The sequence below is a fragment of the Anas acuta genome, chromosome 16 (genome assembly GCF_963932015.1).
Source record: "Anas acuta chromosome 16, bAnaAcu1.1, whole genome shotgun sequence".
In the NCBI taxonomy this organism is placed as follows: domain Eukaryota; kingdom Metazoa; phylum Chordata; class Aves; order Anseriformes; family Anatidae; genus Anas; species Anas acuta.
The window spans coordinates 3,169,806-3,192,218 of NC_088994.1; the positions used below are offsets into that span (position 1 = coordinate 3,169,806).

General features: G+C 52.2%; 1 protein-coding gene across 4 annotated transcripts in view; it reads right to left on the reverse strand.

Moving 5' to 3' along the window:
• The window catches only part of RALY (RALY heterogeneous nuclear ribonucleoprotein), a 117,193-nt gene that overhangs the window by 12,119 nt on the left and 82,661 nt on the right, over positions 1-22,413 (reverse strand). For all 4 annotated transcript variants that reach the window (XM_068700040.1, XM_068700043.1, XM_068700041.1 and 1 more), the window contains 2 exons: positions 7,624-7,888; positions 3,479-3,551 (listed from right to left, as the gene is read on the reverse strand). In XM_068700040.1, the coding sequence (XP_068556141.1) occupies positions 3,479-3,551; positions 7,624-7,879 (329 nt within the window). In that variant the 5' untranslated portion in view covers positions 7,880-7,888. The remainder of the gene's footprint in view (positions 1-3,478; positions 3,552-7,623; positions 7,889-22,413) is intronic.

Here is a 22,413-nt window from a genome sequence, read left to right on the forward strand (position 1 = left end):
CCTGCAACTAGCTGAAGTAGCAGGAAGCTGGGAGAGAAATGCTGGAAGGGAACGCGGCAATTCCAAGATGCTGGGTCTGCAGAGGTGCTAGGACAGTGTGCACCAGTCCTCTTCACCGGTGCTGGACCCGACGGTGCCATTGCCCACCTCCTGCTCTGCCCTGGGGTTGCTCCTCAGCCCTGTGCGTGGGTTTGGCACCAGGGCTTGCAGGGCTGTCACTGATCCGAGCACCACAGCTGAGACGTGGGAGGAGTGGGTCTGCTGGCTGCAGGTGGTTCGACACCAGCTTTTTGACTGCAGTGGGTACAGCAAAGGACGCAGATGCCAGCTGGGCTGCGAGGTCGTTGTCCACTTGCATCCATGGGCTGTGAAGGTGTCTGCGGAGGTTTGTGTCCACCGAGCTGCTTGGCACTTAGCGGCCCTTCAAGACTTGCTCAGGTTGTCCCAAAGCTCGCTGTCCTTCAGCTACAAAGCAACATGGGCACCACCACCACCGGGACGGGCAGGGACCCTTGGTGAACCACAGCACTGCCCACCCCAGCGCCCCGCAGCTGGTCCCAGGGCAGAGCCGTCTTCTCTGCACAGCCCCCAGCGAGGAGCAGCCAAAGCACAGCATGGCAGAAGCACCGGCACCGACCCGGCTGTGGTCCAAAATGCCCCAGGAAACCCTGTCTGGACGTGTGCTAGGCAGGTGAAAAATGTCCTGCCAGAAGGCAAATGGTTTTGAGACACAGCATGCGAAGACCTGGGGGACACGGTCAAAAGACAAGCTCGTTTTGCAGCCAGCCTCGCTAACTCTTCTGCAGCATTTCCAGGCACGTCTGTGTTGAGCAGCGGTGGCCAGGGCACAGGTTGGGAGCACGGAGGGGATGTTCTGTGTGCAAGGAGATGCCCAGGCAAAGGCACAGGCTGAGGGAGGGTGGCCCTGAAGGGATCGAGGCAGAGCAGTGATGGCAGCAAGGCTTTACACTGACTGAAGGTCTAGGTTTTGTAGAGGCATCTTAGAAAACTCATGATGATGTGAACCTGGGGTATGTTTTACCTGCTAGAGGTAGATGGGAGGCTACATCCCAAGGGATTTCCACTAAACACCCAAATATTACCCTGGGGCTGATGGATCAAATAAGACTGCCACTGTTTTTACTTCCTCTGTGTCCAAAATTAGATAACCCTTGCCTTCCCTTCTGTAGTACTTGATTCTCTCATGCAGAGTTAGGCAAAATAAATTGCAACCATTGCAAAACTGATCTTAGGTGTTTAACACAGCACTTCTATAAATGACAGTGCTGTGATTTTTGATGTCTAACATTTAGAAAAATTTATGACAGTTAGGAGAAGCTATAACCACGGCTCACTGCAAACCTGGATTCCTGGCTTTCCACGAGATATCGTAAGTTTTGCTAGTCCAGATGGCAAAGTTTAAATCTGTCACCAATCTGGGATGAAATATTGCTGAAGCTCAGAGCAGTGTAGTTCTCTGGCCCATATTTTAGCATATCCTTATTTGTGGGAGGAAGCAAACTTCTCTCTCTTCTTCTACATGGCAGCCCAGAAGTCTGAAATACTGGGCATTTCAACAGAAGAGGATTAGTAGTCAAGGCATGGGTGAAGAGTAAATGCTGACAAAAAATGCTCTTTATCACATGATGTATGGAATGAACTGATTTGCAGTATGGCTACCAACACCACGCAAGTCATGCATGTGCAAATAAATAGAAGGATTTGTGTCACTTCCATCTCCATACATCAGTGTGGATGATGCATGGATGCACATTTTCCCCCTGTAAATCCGGAGGGCCAAGCTCTGGCTAAGGGTGGCATCCACAATAAGCCTCCTGAGTGATTTGCAGCCAGCGTGAAGTGCGCGAGACACAGCTTAAAGAGCTTGGGATTTCAGCACGGTTTTCTGGGGTCTTTTGTCTCAGGGTGTTTTTGCAGGTGGAAGCTCTAGGACTGGCAGCCCAGGTGCCCCATGCCATCTGCCCAAGGGAAACCTGTCGGAAATGGGTGATGCTGCATTTCTTCCCTCCTTGTAGCTAGGGAGACAGAAAACAGGTGAGCCAACGCCAACCACATGGGACACCCACAAGCTGCCTGGGGTGGCCCCGGTCACCCTGGGAGCCAGGCAAAAAGAGAAGCTGGGTTCGCTGGGGCTACTGGACCACAGGATGCAGGGGGAAGATGTCATCCTCTCGGCTGGGTCTGGCCGGTCAAGAAGTCCTATGAGCCCAGGTGGGTGGAAAAGTGGGGAAGGAAGTGCTGGTCCTGGATGGCAGGAAATGTTTGCCTGCAGAGAAAGAACTCAGCTGCGAGGCCCAGGGAAGGACTCAGCAGGTGCCTTGGGGGTGTCATGGGAGGGTTTCGGAAGCTCTGGAGGGTTTGCCTGCATCAGAAGCACGTTGCCACTGCTAAGGTTTGCCATGCACTAGCACACTGGTGTGGGGCTGAGTCTGGATCACAGTTTTTTCATTTCTCTTTATCCCTCTCACTTCTTTTCTTTTTATAGAAAAAGCCACAGTTCTCTCATGATTTTCTTTTGTTATAACACCCACCTCTATAGCACTGATACTAATTTTATTCCCAACATCACACATTCTAAATCCTGACTCAGTGCCCCAGTCTCCATACCATGAAACTGGTACAAAAATCACGAGAATTTATAAATAAAACACATTTGGGGATCTAGTTATTTGGTTTTTGGTTCTCGAACCTGTGGGGCACTCTCAAAATACCTTTTTAATTTTCCTTTCTGAACCTCAGGAGCAAGAACATAATGAATTTCTCCCATGCTCCCACGACTCCAGGCTGTGAGGCTTCAATGAAAATCTCCAATTATTGTGCGAATTATGATGAAGTCTCTAGAGGTGGCAACAGTGACACTGAAGGCTCTCTCTGTCATCTGTGACACCCTACATCTCCCACAGACCTATGTCATGTACCATTGTCCCTTCTGTCCCTTGTTCTCTGTCCCCTTCACTGCTGCTGCCAGCACAGGTTCCCTCAGGGCCTCTCCTGGCCACCTCCCTGGTCCACCTCCACACATTGCTCCAATGCCTTCCCACCTTCTTCCTTTCTTCTCTCCCTTTCTGTGTTATTCTTCTCTTGCCCTTTTCTCCAGCATCTTTCCCTAAATTACCCCTGTTGTCCCCAACACCTGGCAAGTGCCCCTACTGCCTGCGCTCCTCCAGTGTGCTCCAGGCCCAGCAGCGCCCAGGGCCAGGCCATGCCCAGGTGCAGTCTCACAACACCACGGGTCTCGGCCAACCCTGGCTCTGCCGTGTGGCTTCCTGCTGGCTCTTCTCCCTTCAGCCTAGCCCTGAGGGGTGTTGCAAAGGCCAGGCTCAGAAAAAGCCACGGGAGGAGAAAATCTGACTGTGCACAAAAGGCCTGGGGGGCAGTTCAGGAAAATCAGTCCTGGCCAGAAGGAAATACCTGCCCGGAGACCTCGCTGCAGGGAGGTGGCACAGCGGAGACCTACCTGTATAACGCGGAGGCTGCTCTCTTCAGCCCTTTAGGTCTGTTGGGTTTGGGCTCCCCGGCCATGTTGATATCTGCAATGAACAAAGCTGCAGCATTACACGGCTGTGGCCAGCGGATCAAGGCAAGGTCAGACAGACCCACTGCACTCCTGTCTGCCTTTACTTGATCCTTGCCGGGCACGCATTCCCGTACTTAGCCAGCTTCTCCCTTTTCTTTTACAAAACTTCTAAGCACTTATTTTCAAAGTCAGGCTCCCCAGACATGATCTAACCCGTGTACACAAATTCAGGGCAGGCTTTCCAGGAGAACTCAGCGCTGCTGTGATAAGGCAGAGACTACAGAAAGATGCTGCATGCTGCTAACTGGTAGTTATGATTTACCCCTTGCTCCTTCTAGAATAAAAAATGAATGTTAAGGACAAGCCACCCAGGCATGGCTTTGGACTGGGCTGCATTAAAAGGTGCACAGAGTGCAGGTGCACGCCTGCAGGCACCCCAGTTGATCTTGCGGGCACGTCTTCAATGAGGGAAGGTGAGAATGAGCCGCTCTAATCTGTGGAGGAAATTCCTCTCCTCGGCTTCACTGTCAAATGTGCTTTTGACGTGAGAATAAAGAGGCAGAGCCAATTTCATGCAGCCTGCAAAGAGCCTGGCAATCCAGTGCTGAGAGTGACCACGGGTCAGCCTCTGTATAAGTGCCTCTGGGCATGGCAGATTCAAGCACACGAGGCTGGATGTCCTCAGGTAGCCCAGGAGTACCGCCTGCACGGGGCTGGGCATGGGCTGCCCCACAGCACTGGTGCAGGTCTGTGTGCTCAGCCAGCATGGGCTGCAGCCTCTGAGGTACACCTGGGGCTCAGGGCTTGTGGAGCTGACACTGCCAGCTGGAGGATTTAAGTTCTCACCTCTTCAGGACTTGCAGGATGTGCTGTGAAACTCAACAGCTTTACGTCCCAGTCCTACCAGTCACTGCCTGTTTCACACTGCATGAAGTGAGCACAGGACTTCTTGGGGAAATAATGGGGCCCAGCTGGGCTGCTCACCATCAAAATAAACAGCTGGCAAAGTGACCAGAAGTAAGTGCTCATTTTCTTTGCGGCCTTTCACCCTTCATCCTTCACCCAGAAGAGTGTTGAGCCTGAACAGGGACGTGCATGGACACAGGACAGCTCTGTGGGCAGCTGCTGCCAGTGTGGGCCTGTTGGAGCAATGCAGTGCTTTTGGCAACGCTATAAAGGAAGAGAGGAATAAACTCTTCTTTGGTGCATCCCAGAACACATCCCTGTTCAGCTCCAGTTCCCCCGCTGTGAACCCTTTCTGCTGTCAGGGTGCATCTTGCCAGCTGCCAGTCACTTTTCTTGCACAACGGAGAGCTGATGACAGCACCATGCTGATCAACACCCTTCAAGGGAGACGCAGCGGAAGCCCAACGGTGGATAATGACAACAATTAGCTCAATTTGTTGGTACGCGCTGCCAGAAATAGCACTACAGAGCCTTCATCAGGGCATGCAGTCAGAGCAGGAAATCTGTACTTTCAACCTGTAGTGGTGATGAGAAGTAAGATCCCCCAGGACTCCCTTGACAGTGAACAAGGAGAGACAAGAGCTCAGCATGCACACCAGCCTGGACAGATTTTGCAACCCATTGCCATTCTGGCTCCCTCCTCAGCATTGCTGTATCCATCTGTTCAGCCCATGGTGGTGTATGTCCCCCCTGCTCACAACCAGGCATCTCTGCCCACACTGAAAGCGGAGGTGGCAGGGCGAGCTTACTGGTGTGGATCCAGATTCCAGTGCAGAGCTCCCCCACTGAAATGGTGATGGGCTCCTGCAGTGGCTGGGCTGTCCACACAGGTAGCCAGGAACTGCCTGGCAAAGCAGTCCGTGACCCAGGATGGGCTACAGACGTGGCTTCCAGACACCTCCATTTCATGATGCATCTTGCTGATCAGTTAAAATGGAAGCCTGACAGTTCGCCTGTCCGCTGACCAAGGAAGAAGAATCAAAACGAAAAGATGGAACAAATGTTACTAGACCACCTAGCTTGAGAGCTGACCTTATGTGGGAGAAGACAGCTAGAAAGACAAGCTGCTGCCTTGCTCATTTGTTCTGCCATGGCACCAGAGATGGCAGGGAGACTGCCGCTGGTGCTCGGGAGCAGGAGCCACTGAGAGCCACAGCCCTCCACCTGAGGGGCTCTGCAAGTCCCGGCTTTTCTACAGCCTATTTGAAGGGGTTGCAAGAGCCCTAAGGGGAAGCTGGGTGGAATACATCCTCCTTGGATTATGCAAACTGTGCCATGTAGTGCCAGCAGAACCGGGACACCACAGCTGGGGCCTGGCGTGCAGGAGTGGCTCTGGCTTTGGGTGGGGATGCTGTCCTGCCGAGGGACCTGCTGGCAGTGGGGACAGGAGGCACTGCAGCACGCCGCTGCCCCAGTACCCAGTGGGGGTGCTTTGCCCCTGCACCGGGCACTGTGCTGAGTGTGTGGGTGGTGACTCCCCATGCAGGATGCAGCTGCGATGGTTTGTGCCTGCACTGGATGGAGCTGGAAAGGGACATCGGTTCCAACAGCCATGGTGTCACAGCTCACGATGCACATCCAGAACCCTCCTTTTGAAGCTTGACAGTTCTGGTTGCATCCACAGATTCTGGCTTGAAGATGCCTGCCAGGGCAGGAAGCAGGTGGGCTGGGGAGGGCAGTCCTACCACGAAAAGAGGCAGGGGCAGCCTCTTCAGCAATGTGCCTACTGTGCCCCCTGTCTGTCTGATCCCATCCTTCCTCTCCAGATCAGCACAGCCTATGGGGCCGTGACTGCCTCTTTCTGCGCCTTCTTTCACGGTACACTTTCAGAGGCATCTCTCTCTTCAGCATGGTGCCCACGTGCTGTCTGCCTCCCAGCTGCCCTGCTGGCATCTGACCCGAGTGCCACGAGAGCTCCTTGGCTCCCCGGCACCTTGCTCTCGTGCCGACCAGCCCCGTGCACGTGGACAACGTCTGGGCTGGAACAGCCGGCACACTGCTCCTCACCTCAGCCCAGCTTTGTGCTGATGGGAAGAGAAGTGAAGAAAAGTTTCTGGTATTTGAATAAACCATGGATGGAAACAGCACACTGGCTTTAAAGACCAGACTGAGCACGTAACTACTTTCTGACTGCTGTGCTGGAAGCAGAGTGGGAATGGGCTGCAAATCGCTTTCCTGATTGTCCAGTGACCACTGCCTGCAGCAGGCTTGGAAATAACAAATTTTCATTAAAAATACTGTCTTCAGTTCCAATTCTCAGCTTAGAGCTGGTGACAAGGGCTTCTCAGCATGTGACCCTTCAGAGCAATCTGCAAAATAATGATGCAGCTGGGAGCAGTTGGGGCGGTTTTGTTTGTTATTTCTTATCACACAGCAGCACAGAGGAGAGACTGTCACATATCGGGTGGGGAGAGAGTTACCTCAGTTAACATCAGCTGGCTAAAGCTAGTCTGTGATAGTCCAAGTGAGATTATTGCCTCTTTTGACAGGCTAAGGCTAAGGCTGGTACCTCCATCCCAACCTCAGCCGGGCCCAAACCCAGAGGTGTCTGTCTCTGCTGACCACAGAGGATGCCCCGGTAATGGGACACGATGAGACACCTGGCTTTTGAATGGTAAAAGAAGGGGAGATGAAGTCTCTTGTCATGGTAGGGGAACCCATACAGGTGCTGTGGTGCTGTCATTTCGGTCCAGGCACCCTGAAATTAAGGGTTCCACACCAGTGTCTTCAGGGCTGGGCTTTTATCTGGAGCCCCCACTGCCTCTCCTAAGCCCAGGCAGTGCTGTGGTCACAGCCCTGTGGGTGCTGGTGTGCCCCATGGCCAGGACCAGCCTCACAGTGCCTGCCACCCCTGCGGGGCCCAGGAACCTCCATCAAGTCCCCGTTGAGCTGTGCTGTAGGACAGCTTTGTTGCTGCTCTCCAGCTCTGTCACAGCCCTGCCTGTGCCTGCTGGGTCACTGGGGGTTGTCTCCAACCTCCTGACCAGCACCAGACCTGACCCTGACCTCCAGCTCAATGTCCCAGCTTGACCTCGGACCGGCCATCCCTCGACCATCCTTCAGGGCTCAGCCCGTCCTTGTTGCACCTGGACACCTACAAATTTTTAGGAACGACTTACCCAGCGTCTGGCCAGCGAGCACGCGCCCGTTCTCGCCCAGGACCGCGGCGCGTGCGTGCCTCTCGTTGGAGTACTGTACGAAGGCATAGCCCTTGTGAACAGAGCAGCCCACCACTCGTCCGTACTTGGAGAAAATGGTCTCCACATCCGACTTCTTGACCACGGCTGTATTGAGATTGCCAATGAAGACTCTGGAGTTGATGGACTTGGGGTCATTCTTGTTCGTGATGTTGCTTGTCTGCACCTTCAATGACATCTTGAACACCTGAATGAACAAAGGGGGAGTCAGGGAGGTGTGCAAGTCTTACAAAGAGAGGTGGGGGGTAAATCTCTCAGCAAGCCTGGAGCAAGGGAACCAGCTTCTTGACTTCAGCTGGTCTCTGGAGACCTCTCTGTGCTGGGGAGGGGACTCTGTCACACACAGAACTCAATGGAAATAAATGTATTTACCAGGCTGATCCTCGGAGCGCAAGCTGGTTGCTCCTGGGGGAACAAACCAGCATTTAAATACATTTTACATCCAAATATAAGGTTTAATGCTATTAAAGGAAAGCTTTTACCTGCCTATACTTAATAACAACTCAAGGACTGCTCTTTTTAAAGCAGTCTGCATTCAGCACTTATGCTCGTGCCCAGCTCCTGTGGCTGCCCTCTGCTCAGCACCCCGGCGCAGGCTGCGTCTCGCCGTGCACAAGGACAGCCCTGACCAGGGCTTCGTTTTCCTGGGTGCACACAAAGAGGTTTAAGTGGCGAAGGACCCCACGAGCTCCTGGCTGACACCTGGACTCTCGCATTGCCGTGCCGGGCTCCGAGCTGAATTCTGTGCCGACAGGAGGTGTCACTGTTAGCCTGGGAATCGCAGGCTGCCTGCTTGCTGCTGCTGCAACCCGCTTCCCCCAGCTGCAAGGCACTGCCCTCTGTGTTCCTTGCCTGGGGTGTTTCAGGGCAGCCCCCGAGGAAAGGCTTCTGTTCTTAGGACAAAGAAGAGGAAGGGACAGGGCTGGGAACTGCGGTAAATCCAATCTGGTCTTGCTGCCTATCGGGCAGCTTGCTATTGTTGCCGCAGCCAAAATTACAGCTGTCCAAAGATATCAGTTTGATTTTCATCTCTCAGAAGCAGAGGGGCTGTTTTGGGATCGCTGTTGAGCACTGCACACATATAGTGTGGTACTCACCCAGGAAAAGGGGGTGCAGAACTGGGGCAGGTACTGACTTTCCGAGGCACACCATGGTGCTGCTCTCCCCCAGGTCCCCCCAGCTCTTGCAGAGCCATCCTATCCCCTCCCAGGGACCCCGACATCTGGCCCGATGTGGGTCTTTGGCTCTCCAGGCTGAAGAATCGTGTTTGTCTGAGCTGCCTGCCCCAAGGCAGGGCCGGTGTCTGTCCCCCAGCCCTCACTGGGCACAGAGGCACTTCCTGACGTGTGCTTTGCGGTTGCACCAGGACTTTCAAAGAACCCAAGTCCTCCTTTCCCTTCTTCTCCTGCAAAGAACTTCTCCCATAGGACACGAACTCTCCAGCTGCTCCTCTCTCCCCCTAAACCTGCAGGAGGAGGGCAGGGGGTCACTATCCATGTCACCCCTTCACCAGCTGTGCCCCACTTTGGCTCCTCAGGTGTTGGATGTCCTTCTGAAGGACTGCTCAGCTACCGGCCCCTTGGGACATCTGGACAGGCTGCTTCTTCCTATGGTGCATTCTACCTGATGGCATTTCTATGCAGACAGACAAGCATCAGTGTTTTAGGGCTTGTCACCGCTAGCTCTCTACCTCAGGATCTGCAGCTTCAATGAGACAACCGAGGAGAGCTGCCTGACCCAGAAGGTGCCTGCAGCCCGACCCAGGCAGACAGGGAGATGGTTAATGCTGACTGCAGCCACTGGCTCTATCTGGACACGCTGGGGCTGCCAGACCTCTGCCTTTTTGCTTCTCAGAGCACAAAGGACCAGGCACTCAGTTCCTCTCATCGGTTAAAGCCAGACCCAACAGGGCGCTGGGGACGCCTGGCAGGGCAGATGCTCCATGCAGAGCAGGGGAGGATGTGACCGTGCAATAAATCTTACCCAGCTCTCACCCCTGTGATTCTATTAACCTGCCACTGGAGCTGGAAATGATCTCTCTGCTAAATCCAAGTGAAAAAAAAAAAAAGAAAAAAAAAAAGGTGGAGTTTGAGCCTGGCTCATTTCATTTTCCTTTTCACCCTTACAGATTACAATAGCCAGAGACTTTTATTGTATCATTTTTAAAACCATTCCTAGCAGACACAGTGCTCCCCAAAACCCTGGAAATAATAACTGACCCCCTGGGACAGCTGAGGCTGTGAGGGACCTTCAGGAGCCTGCACACGCAGAGGGTGCCCATGCCCTGGTAGCCCCGGACATTATGTGCCCAACCCGCTGAGCATCCCTGGCTCTCCCTGCCCCATGGTATCAGCAATGTCGCAGGGCACTGGCGTCCTCGTTTAACTTTACTCTCGGTGAATCCCTTTGCTGCTGTTCCCGTATTTCTGCCTCAGAGCAGCTCTGCCCTGGTGTGTGGTCTCCAGAGCTCTCAACCTCACACCATCCTCACTTGTCTGGCAGAGATTATGCAAGTCCCCAACCCCTCCTGGTAGCCACCCATGACCCTTGTGTGCTGAAGCTACATCCAAGCCCTGCAGAGCCAGCAGCACTGCGCTGGGACGCCCCTGCCCTGCTGCAGCTTGCTGTGGCACCCGGGGCTCCCACTTGAGAAACCACAACAAATTCTGGGTGCCTTTAGGGCCTGCTGTTAAAGCCTGTCTCTCGGTCTCCTGTGTGATCTCCCTGCAACAGTGTCTCTGAAGCTGCCCTTGTCTGCGTTGTGATGACAAAAATGGGCATTTGCATCTTCCAGCTCCAGTGCTAAACAACCCAAAATACAGCCCTGGCTCTCAACACCTCCTTTCCGCACCCCGGCCAGTTTTAAGCTGCTACCCCAAACCCCAGCTTAGGGAAACCCCTAAAGCTGCGGTAAGCCCAAACATTTCCCAAATTGTGGCGAGCCCAGAAGTGGGTTATTTGCATCTGTCTGATCTCTGCCCAGCTGTTTGCAGCTGTAAACTCCAATTACATCAGTGCTGAGCTGCTTAAGCTGGCGTGGGAGGGATGTGGGTTAAGCTGCCTCCGTGCAAAGGGAGTGCAGAACAGAAAGGTCTGGCGGGAGGTAAATCAGGGTAAATCAGGGTAAATCAGGGCTTTTCCTCTCAAATTTAGAGGGCTGCCTCCTCTCGGAGGCAACATGATTCAGCTCTGCTGCTGCCAGTGGATCTGGTCCACACTCTTTGTTTTCTCTAAAAACAAAGGAGCTGGATGAGGATGTTTCTCAGTTGGGCACTCAGGTATCATATGTATCTTCACTTTGAGGAGGGATAAATAACGAGGAACAACAACCCTGACATCTCCATGAAGGTGAGACATGACCCCTCCCCCCCCCTTTTTACAGGCAGGAACCAGGTAACCCAGTGACTTGAGAGACCCCTGAAGCCCTTGTGAAGCCTCCAGCTCCCACCCCGAAGTGGTGGCAAGATCGTGCCCCCACTCCCAGGTCTGAGGCCTTCGTGTCTTCAGCCCAAATTCCTCAAGCACCTTCCTCATCCTGCAGTCACGCTCCAGAGGGTGCCAGTGGTGTTGAAGAGGGTCACTGCAGCACCCACAGGTGCTCCCCGTGGGGCCTCCGTTTCAGAAGGATCCATGGCAGCATCTGACAAACAGCAGGGCAGGGACAGCAGATGGCAAACTAAAGGTCAGGCCAGGTCAGCCCCTGTCCAAGGCTGGGATCCAACCCCGAGGTGTGGAGCCCCATCAGCGACATCCTGGCGTTTAACAGGCTGGTGCCAGGCACTCTCCTGCGGCCCTCACACAACACCAGCACTCCCGGAGAAACCTGCCCCCTTTGCCTTTCCCGTCCCATTCATTTGTAGCGTCTTCATGCATGCAACATTCACCTTGCACCATTCATCGCCCCTCTTACCGTAACAACCAAAATTTCATCCCCGTTTGCTCACCAAAGGCATCAAATTCCAGTCACCGGGTATTAACACGCCATGCTCCCCCTGCCTGCACACTGTGCCCGGACGGCAGCAGTGCCACAAGGCACATCTCGGCTCTCCCGTGCCGTTCAGCACTGTGCAGGGTCTCCTCGAGCTACTGTCTCTTTGATAAGAGGTGCCTCTTATCTCCTCGAGATACTGTCTCTTTTGATACTGTCTCTCCTGGAAAGAGTCCAGCGGAGGGCTGCAAAGATGATTCAGGGCCTGCAGCATCTCCCCTGTGAGGAGAGGCTGAGACCTGGGGCTGGTCAGCCTGGAGAAGAGGACTGAGGGGGGATCTCAATGTGTATAAATACCTGAGGGGTGGGAGACAGGGATTTGGCCAACCTCTTCTCAGTGGTCTGTGGGCACAGGACAAGGGGCGATGGCCACAAAACGGAGCCCAGGCAGCTCCGCACCAACATGCCAAAGAAATTCTGCATGGTGAGGGTGCCGGAGCGCTGGGACAGGCTGCCCAGGGAGGCTGGGGGGGCTCCTCTGGAGATATTCATGGCCCAGCTGGGCACCTCCCTGGGCAGCCTGCTGTAGGGAACTGCTTTGGTGGGGAGTTGGTGATCTCTGGAGGTCCCTTCCAACCCCTACAGTTCTGTGATTCTGTGATAATGCCATGTAAAAACCCGCAGGAGCCCCTGCAGAGCATCTTGGCAATGTCTCTGATTAGAAAAATACGTACAACAGAGACAAGTACCACTGGTGATATATGAGTATTCTAATAACTACAGCTGTCTTCAGGGGATGCATTTTCACAGCTATTATTTTACTCTTCCTCCCCCAGCTCCGGACTGCAACAAGCCAGATCTGAGTCACAAAGGAGAGTAAGAAAAAAAAAAAAAGAAAAAAAAAACTTGCAGTGATACTTGTCACTTGGACATAGGTAAATCAAACCCTCAGCTGTAGACCTCAAAGGAAACAGAGCAAACGTTAGTATGAATCTCTCTGTTCTCTGGAAGGGAAACTGAGGGACGGTTTCCTTCCAGTTGCTGAGGAACACTGGCAGTCTCGGTAGACCTTGCAGTTTTGCTGAGAAGTCCCTGACATTTGCTGTTTTGCTTAGAGCTTCAGATGCCAGCTTCATGTGATGATGTGAAATCCCACAGATGCATCTTTTTGCACCCATGGCTGCGGGTCCCTGGCCGTGCTCCCTTCCCCTCCCTGCAACATGACCCTACCAAAAATCCCATGGAGTTAACACGTGACTCTGCATGGCACAAGGAACCTTTTGGCTGCTGCCAGGCTAAGCAAAATAATAAACCTTAAAAATAAACACAGTAAAATACAGTAAAATAAAATACAGTAAAATAATAAAAATAAAATAAAATAATAGAATAGAATAGAATAGAATAGAATAGAATAAAATAAAATAAAATAAAATAAAATAAAATAAAATAAAATAAAATAAAATAAAATAAAATAAAATAAAATAAAATAAAATAAAATAAAATAAAATAAAATAAAATAAAAAATAACCCCCAAAGCCCCAGGAGCCCTGGTGCAGTTTCTGGGGGTCACAGCGATGAGGACTGCCTGGGTCACCCATGGAGCCCCTGGGCCGGACACTGCTGCATTCAGGGTACGTGGTGCCACCAGCAGCATCCCCTCCCCGTTCTCCTCACGTCCTAGGAAAGAGCCCAGCTGGAAGCGATGTCACGGTCCCCACTGCCGCTCATGTTCAAGAATCCCTTAAAGATATTGATATTCAATCCGGTAGCGGCCCAAGGCCAGAGCTGGTTTACTTGATAAGCCATTTTTCCTTCCTGCTTTAAGTGCCTTGCTGCACAGATTAGCTGTTTAATTGAGAGCCAGGTGTCTAAAAACCCCAGAGGCCTTCGTCTTAGTGATGAACTGTCAGAGAAGAAGGCGGTGAAGAAAAACAAGCAAGCCCCACCACTCTCTCTTTGCAGAAAGCTCTCTTTATTTGTGTGACGGCGACACGCAGGCAGGCTGTTATTTTCCTCTTATCACGCTTGTTCACAAAACGGGAAACACGGTTTTTCATCCTGTCCCTGGCTCCATCCAAGTTTCCTCAACTTGGTGACTTTGTGCTCGGAGCCAGGTGACGAACGAGGTCCTGCAGAGACCTCGGGGAGGGGGTGTGGGCAAAGCTGCTCCTTGCATTGCTGCCACAGCCCCAGGCTCTGGGAAATGTTGGTGTTTTGGGGTGCCCCGACCAGCCAGAAGGTCCCCAGCACCAGATCTGAGGGCTGGAGGCGGCGTGTCCCCAAATCCTCCATCTCCCTTGCTGGAGGAAGCCACAGCTGTGCAGCTCAGGCCTTTGTGCATCCCCTGTAGGCTCACACGGGACACAACCCAACTCTGCACCACCTTTCGAGGGTTACCTCCCTGCTTCCATCCCAAACCATTAACACCCATACCCCTTACTGGCACGGAGCCCCTGCATTATTATTTCTGGGGAGAAACAGGGCCGTTGACCCACCCCAGCACCAACAAGCTGGGGTGGCTGTTGCGCAGCGATGGAGCCAATTCTGACTCAGACAGCCCTTCTTGTACCTGAAGAGCAGTTTTAAAAAGAAATGTGGCCTGCTGCAAGATGCGGGGACTCCACTGATTGCCTTGGCACAGACCCATCAATAGCACAGAAATGCAGATGCATCTAAAAGTAAACTCGCTGCTGCCCCTGGTGCCAATCATTCCTCCCCTGAGACCTGGGAGTAATTTGCTGTGAGTCCCCACACACCGAAGCCGAGCTCCGAAGCACTGGTTTAATAACTATCACAAGCCCTGCAATCTTTTTAATAGCGTCTGAGTCCCCAGCAGCTCTTCCGTGGAGATCCAGAGGGTCTCAGCCTTTCTCCTGGAGAGTAGAGTTCCCCTTTGTACCATTGTGTGGTTCAATAAATAGAATGAACTGGAAATATACCAGTCCTCAGGTTTTCTGGGGAAAAATAGCTTTGATTCTCCCATATGTGATTGTTACGGGACCAGGAGGTTATTAAAAGAAGGGGGTAAACAAAGATGTCAAGTTATTGCACTAGTTCTTCTGGACCAAGGTTGCTGCCTTTGGGGAAATCTCTGCTATTCCGAGCGAGCTGGGAGGGCGAAAAGCTGGCGATCAGCTCAGTGGGTTGAGTTATGGACTGGTGTTCTGGGAAGCTGCAGGTTCCCTTTGCAAGATGGAGAAGGCACTGAAGAAAAAGGAGCCCACCGTACATCCTCCCTGTCCCCTGGCACGCGAGGTGTTTTTGCTGGAGGACGTCAGCAGTGAATAGCTCTTTGCTCTCCACCAAGCTCTCAGCACTGAACTGACGGGGTGGGCAAGGGGCAGGCAGCTGCTACCTGCCCTCCATCTCCTTCACCCCTGCTTAGATGGAAGCTGCATCCGACCTGGGTGGTACAGAAGGAGACAAGAAGCTGCTGAGCAGGAGAGAGCTAAAACATCAGCTCAGTCTGGTTCGTTACAGCACATCTGTAGGAAAAATCATCAAGGGTGACACCATGATTTTGTAGAAGATCCTGAGTTCTGCAGGGGTCTGCCAGGAGGGGGTGACTGTCCCGCTGTCCCACCTTGCTGTAGGTGCACCGGGAACTTTTACGTTGGTGCATCCTCTCCTGGAGCTGCCCTGGGGCTGGCACAGCTGCAGCACTCTGCAGTAATTACATGCATGTTCATGTCACCTCTAACGAAGCAATGGTCAGCACAGGGATGTCTGAAGACTCCATCTGACCCCAAATCAACCAGAAATGGAGTTTGCTTTCCCAAACGGTCAGCATTTACTGCACTGAATCAGTTTCCTTAACCTCTCTGGTTCTGAGTGGTATCTCCGCAAATTTGGGGCCCACAGCAGCTGACACAGGGTGCTCCTGCCCAGATGCTGCGTGCACAGCAGCATGGACAGAATTAGCTGCTTTATAATCTTCCTTCAGCTATCAGTCTTGCTACGCAAAGAGCCTTCTTTTTTAATTTTTAATTAAAACAACAAGCCATTTTGAACTGGAGAAATACTGCCAATCCTTTGAAAACATGGCCTGATTTAAATTTCAGTGCAACTGGCAAATCCCTCATAAAGGAGCAATAAATAATCAGTAGCTGTTTTAATAAGTATTTAATGAGTTGTTAAACTACAATGGTTACAAAGTCTATCAGGTCAGCATGCAGTTTATAGCTGTGGCTCGTAACCATCTGTCCTACATAGAATTCATGCCTATGGAAAGCTTAAAAATCTGTTTGTCAGGGTCTTAAATCCTGGTAAGTGGGAAAAAGGCATGACCTATGGCTCGAAACCCTGAGATAAATCCAAGTGCAGCAGCACCAGCCCTGCCCACCTGTCTGCTCATCCCCTTGCTGAAGCCCAGCGTGGTGCAGGTGGCCATGGCCGTGCTGGAGCTGGTGGGCTCCTGTGGGCAGGGCACGGCTCCCCCCAGCGAGCACCTAACCCTAGGTAAGCTCAGAAGCTGAGCACATGGACCTGCTCCTCGTCTTGTGCTCATGATGCTTGGCCTTTACACCAGGCTGCTGATCTGTGCCGGCTTTGGAAGCAGTGCTGTCGCCCACCTGCTTGGCAAAGCGAGGGGCATCCAACAGCCCCCTGCCCCTCAGTCCTGCCCCTCAGGTCTGAGCTCAAGCCCTCTGAAGATAAAGCTGTCTGCTGGGCACCGTGCAGGATTGTCACAAAAGCAGAATTAAGGCTGGAGACTGGCAGGTATCAGCCTCAGCAGGTTAAATTTCGGTTTCCACTCCCAAGCTAACAACATTGCATTTAAACCATGAGAAGAGTCCTGACAGCATAACATCCCACTCCCCCCACCCAAAAATAAACAAACAAACAAAAAAAACACACACAAACCCAAACAGCCAAAAAAAACCCCAAACCCTAAAACACACCATCAGTGCTGTGCTAGAAGCAAAGATTTGGGCATGTTCTGGAGCCTACACAGCCCAACCTACAGATTTCAACCTGTGAGACACAGCTCCTCAGCAGCTCTTTGTCTCCCTGAACGTGGGCTCCCCGCTCACACCAAACTTTTCTGGGCTCTGCTTCTTCCATGGATATATTTTTTAAATGCAGGCATTTTTCTCCTTAAAAAAAAAGAGTTCACACCATCCTTTGATTGCAGAGTATGCAACAAGTAGACTTTTCAGGAGTCTCTGCTCCTAATCGTCTTGGGAATCTCTTGTGAACAGACTCACATTCTTTTTGACAGCAGCAAAATAAATTTTAAAGGTCAATTGAATCAGATAAGCCCAGTCTGGCAGCACTTGCAGATGCAGAATTCCATGGATAACATTTACGTTATGTTCAAGAACAGAAACAAAATTCTTTGGAGAAAAGAATCTTTAAAAGAAAAAAAGAAGAAGAAAATGAAAAGGAAACAGCAATTAAATAGAATGTCATCTGTAGTCCCACTGGTGCAAAACCTGATGATTACCTACTGGGCTATGGACAACAGTACATGTATTAATCTAATTAAAGTCCTTTTTTACAGGCATCTGAAGCCAGCTCATTAGTGTGTTACCGAGATGCTCATTAATGGCTGGCCATGACTAATTTCTTGAGAATTATACTTTAATTCTTTATCATTCACAGCCTAATGGGAAAACACAATGTTTCCATCCCCCTCTCCTCCACCTGCGCAGTGCAGACAGGTTCCCATCAGCGGCCTATTGACTTGATATTCCTTAATGAACAGCCCCCCACACCAGCCCAAATGTTGTTTTAACAGCAAATGATTTATGCATGAGGAAAGTGGGATCTTCAGCCAGAGAACTTTCTGGGAACTTCCTTAGCTTAACGAACTGGCACCATCGCTGCTGCTTTTTGTGGCTCTCTGCTGGCAGCTGAGAGGTTTCCTGCACAGGGAGGAGGACGCTTTGGCTGCAGAAGAGCTGCCTAACCCAAACCAGGAGCCGGGTGCTCAGGTCCTCAGCTCAGCCCCCTCTGTCAGAGACCCAGAGCACCCCCTGGCTCCAGCACAGCCCCCCTGCATGGGGCAGGATGCTGCAGCACCCCCTTCGCTGCTGGCTCCTGCGTGGGGCACACGTGGACCCTTACCCCAGGACAATGCTGAACTAGGGGGGAAATCTGGGCTGCAGGTATGACCCCTAATGATAATTTAACCAACCACACAGCTCCTGAAGAGGAGTCCCCAAAGATGGGGCTTTGCTGATGCAACTGTCATTATTCACCACCATGCACGGATGCTGCATGTGATGGCTCCTCCAGTGTGCAAATGCCCCATGAGACGGGTCCTGCTCCCCCAGGACTGCCATGGGAATTAACACCGTTAGCACCACTGAGGCCAGGCACTTGCAGTGGGGGCAGCAGAGCCTGGGATGGGGAGCCTTAGGAGCTTAGAGCAAGAGCACGTTACGGGTCCTTGGCACACTAACCCTCTATTTTTCAGCAGCTGAGGTTTTTGACATATTCTTTTCCTCTCTCAGAGTCAATTATCAGCTGACTGCCTTTGAGAATTATTTCAGACACTCTAAATACTCAGAATGACACCAATGATTAAGACACATATCTCCGTACAGTCACTGGGACGTGGGCTCCTACTTCACTGGAAGTGGGATTTGCTGAAGTCCGTCTGTCTGAACGTGACATCGAAGGCTCGGAAGAGACTGGGGAGGCAGTGGCACCCTCAGCCAAAGAAAAGCATCTCAGATGGGAGGCATAAGTGGCATCCTGCAGCCAGCGGTGACAGGGAGACCTGAAAAGCAACCGAGCTGTTTGGGGTGAAAGCTATGGTAAGACCTATGTTGGCTACCATGACCTTTTCTCCTGAAAAATAAAAAATCCTGCTCCCTGTCTACTCGTCTTTGCCTCTCCGGTTCTACACAGATGCACAGAGTCAAAGACAGCCGCTCTGTGGTGGGGACACTCGCTGCCATGTGCCACGCTGCCTGCTGCATCTGCCTGCCTGATGCCCACGGGCACTGATGGTCTGGCCACCTTCCCACTGGTGTCGGCAGGTCTGGGCCAGAGCTGGAGCTGAAGGCACGTCATTTGCTGCTCTAATTCTTCATCAGTAACATCAGTAACATCATGCTACTGACAGATTCCCTCTTGTACACTGTGCTTATGGGTGATGGCTCAGGACCGCAGGGACTCTCAGCTCCCCACCGGTGCTGTCCTCACCCCTTCACACTGCCGGCCCTGCTCCAGGCACCATCACCTGCCCCTTTGCAGCATTATGCTTCTGCAAGGGGGGTTAAAAACACAGACCCCTTCTTTAGTAATACAGGAAGATTAGTAACCCATCATTGTTTGTTGATTACGGTCATCCTTTCCTATAAATGAAGTTTAAAAGTCATTAAAAGATTTGTCAGCTGTGACTTATGAGTCCTTCTTGCTGCAGGGGAGTGAAGCAATGACAAATGCCCTCCACCACTGTATCATCTGTTATGTGTTAGAAGTTGCTGTGTTCCAATTACCAGGGACCCACTGAATCTGTAAACGAAAAGCAACTCAAATATCCTACGCAGCTGCTGGGACCATTAGTCAGAGCTGGCGGCTTTCACTGCGCAGCATCAGGCTGAGAGGGAGTTAGCAATAAATAACACTTTGCATGTGTGCAGGGCATCGCTGGCTACCGCACGTGGCTTTATCAATGTTAATTATGCCTTTTGCCTGCTTCTGGGGAGCAGGGCAATTCCTGGCTTCCCAAGCAGAAGAGAGGGTTGATGGGCTGCAGGATCTTAGGCCCCTGGGAAATGACCAGATAGCACGTCAGATAGTCCACCTAAAAGTAAATAAAAAATTACCAGCATGTTTTTTTTTGTTTTGTTTTGTTTTGTTTTTTGCTTGCAGCACAGCGGCAATGGGTACAGCCAGTTCCAAGACTTGTCTGCCACTTGCAACAAAGCATTTTGCCCTGGAGCAACCACTGAAGCCATGAGGGGCTCAGTGCTGTGCCCTGGGTGCCAGCAACCCCAGCGGGCAGCTGAGCCTGGCTTGCCTCACACCCTGCCTCGGGAAGCTGCTCCACCAGCCTTCTGGGGGGCCTGGGAGGCTGTTCCTGCTTCCCATGTCCACTTTGCCCTGTTTCACTCACATAACGGAGCACCTATCCACAGAAACACTGGCCTGTAGCGCTGGGACCAGTTATGGCCCTGCTGGGGGATGGAGCACAAGTCCACATAAAGCCCACCTGCACGTCAGGACAGCATCGGGGGGAGGAACGTGAAGCACCGTCTGTGCTTGCTGGGAGAGCAGCCACCCCACTGTGCACAGTACAGACGTACACCCAGTTTTGGGTGCAGGACACTGGGCCACCTTTCCTGTCCTGTCCTGGCCCCATGTCTCTGCTCTGGGATGGGGGCACCACTCCCTGCAGCCCACCCTGATGGAGGGGCAGGGACCAAGGCTGGCCGCCAGCCCTCTCCAGCTCCATGGAAATGCTGTAGCTCCTTTACAACACGGGCTGCTCACCTTGCCTTTCTCAGGGGACGCTGGACAGCTTTCCTGCAGCAGACGAGCACTCTTTCTGCCCCCACCTTGCAGAGCTCCCAAATACTCTGGAGAAGTCAGGACCAAGCTCCTGGTCCCTGACCACCCAGGGTGGGAGAAGCTCCCTGGGCCTCACAAGTGTCCTCCCTCTAGCCCACCCTGGGGGCCAGGCCCGGTGCATGGTTTACACGCCAAGCTGGGACCTACCAGGATGAGAGCAGGCCTTGGATCGAGATCCGAGCCAGGAAGGCCACGCAGCAGATGTCACAGAAACACCTGGGTGATGCAGGGGGAATGACATCGAGCCTCTTGTTAACACAACAGCTTATAAAATCAATTAGATCACATTACATGCCAATTTGGTCCTCATCAAACTTAACCTCCTCTGTGAGAGGGGTAATGGTCCGTGGCAGTTTACTGCCTATTTGGCTTTAATTTGTTGGGCACGGTGGAAGGAGCATCGCAATGGCTGAGCTTGTTTTCCCAGGCAGCAAAGCCTCTTCCTGGCCTTGAGAAGAGGGGGAGCACCACTTGGACACTGTACTAGCAGGCAGGTGTGGATGCCTGACTCCTGGGTTAAGGCCCAGCTGTCCCTCACAGCTCCCTCCACATCAGCAAGGAGGTGGCTGGTGGCCCAGGGCAGGGGTAGGTGAAGGGACACCAGGATGGTGACCAGGCAGCTTGGTCCCTGTCACCAATAAGGGATGTACGGGGTGGCAAGATCTGACATCGCTCACCCTGACATCACTTGGTCAATCTAGTAAAATCTAAGATTCTTCCCAAGCTTTTCCCTACTTGAGCCCATCGGAGGTGTCCTGGAGTGACACCAGAGCAGGGTCGTGGTGCTGCAGATGTGACTTGGTCATGGGGATGTCATGAAGGACCAGGCCACTGTGTTAGAAACTCTCTGTCCTGCATCTGGCAGTGGCCAACACCTAACCACCTCCCACACTGCCAGCAGAGAGGACCAGTGTTCCTCCTGGTCTGGGCAACGAGCTGCCTTGGTGTCCCCTGGAGTGACTGGCTGACATCCACAAGGGTTGATGACCTTCCATGCACCCTCACTGCCCACGCACAATAGCAGGCAAGAATTTATCCTGCCCTGGGTAACACCCTATCCAATCTCACCTCCTGTGAGCAAACTGGCTGCCTGGGGCTCTACCATCCCCGACCCACAGATCTTTGGAGGCTTACTTGAGCCAGCACGACTCAAACATGCTGTCTGCTTTCCTCAGTGTGTAGGGAGGGCATCTCTGACTATCACCACGAACTGTGAGCAGGAACACATCTGTCTGGACATGGCTGCTCCGCAACTACTAATTCAGTGTAACAGTAGCAGCCTTTGGAAAAGCAAAAGAAGAATGATTTCATTTTCATAACCTTGAGTTCCCCCTGCCCTGCTTGGATGAGTTTGTCTGAATCACTCTCACCTCCCAGGGACACAGACACCATGAGACACCGTGCTGCTCCTACAGCAGCAAACACCAGGCATCGCCCACATGCCAAAGGTTTGGACTTAGTTCTCGGATGCCCAGGGCTTGTTCCAGTCTGACAATTGACAAAAGCCCCCAGGAAAACTGCTAATGGCCCTAACAGATAGCCCCTGTATGGCCAACCCACACCTGCATCCCCCAGTCAGTGCTCCTGTGGAAGTGCTGGCTGAGCCGGGTTCTAGGCATGCTGCCCTGTTGGGCCGGGCACTGCACCACAGCGAGGGAGTTCACCCTGTTCAGCCCTGTTTTTGGATGAGCTGAAGCTCATGAAGCTAAATCAGGAATTCAGGACAGTTTGTGAAAGCTCCATGGCTGAATGTGAGGGGGTGTCCGCCAGTCCCTCCTTTTCCACTTTTTAAGGGTGCTGGTTGTGCACAGACTGACGTGCCTGCCCCAAGCCACGAGACAGCCAAACCCTCGTGATACACCAATTGCCTTTGTCTGCCTCTGAGAATGGCAAGGGGAAGGTTTTGTAATTTTATGCATTTATATTTCATAGAAGAGTCTGAAACACGCCAACATCTCTCTACATCACCGGTTACTGCTTGGAACTCACTACTGCAGAACACCATCAGTAATTTCAATAGAGATGGAGAAATCAAGGATAATTCATTTTTAAGTGTTTTCCAACCTCTCATCCACCCCAAGACTTTAATTTTGATAGGCTGAAGTGATAGGTGTTTTATTCTTTGCAGCTGGAGTGTGTAATGGAAAAAGGGCAGTACTTGGCGTTCACATTTCATGACTGTATTGGGAACCCACTGCTAACCAGCATTTTCTCCTGGCACCCGGTGATATTGTGAGACCTTCTGAGTTGATTTTGCT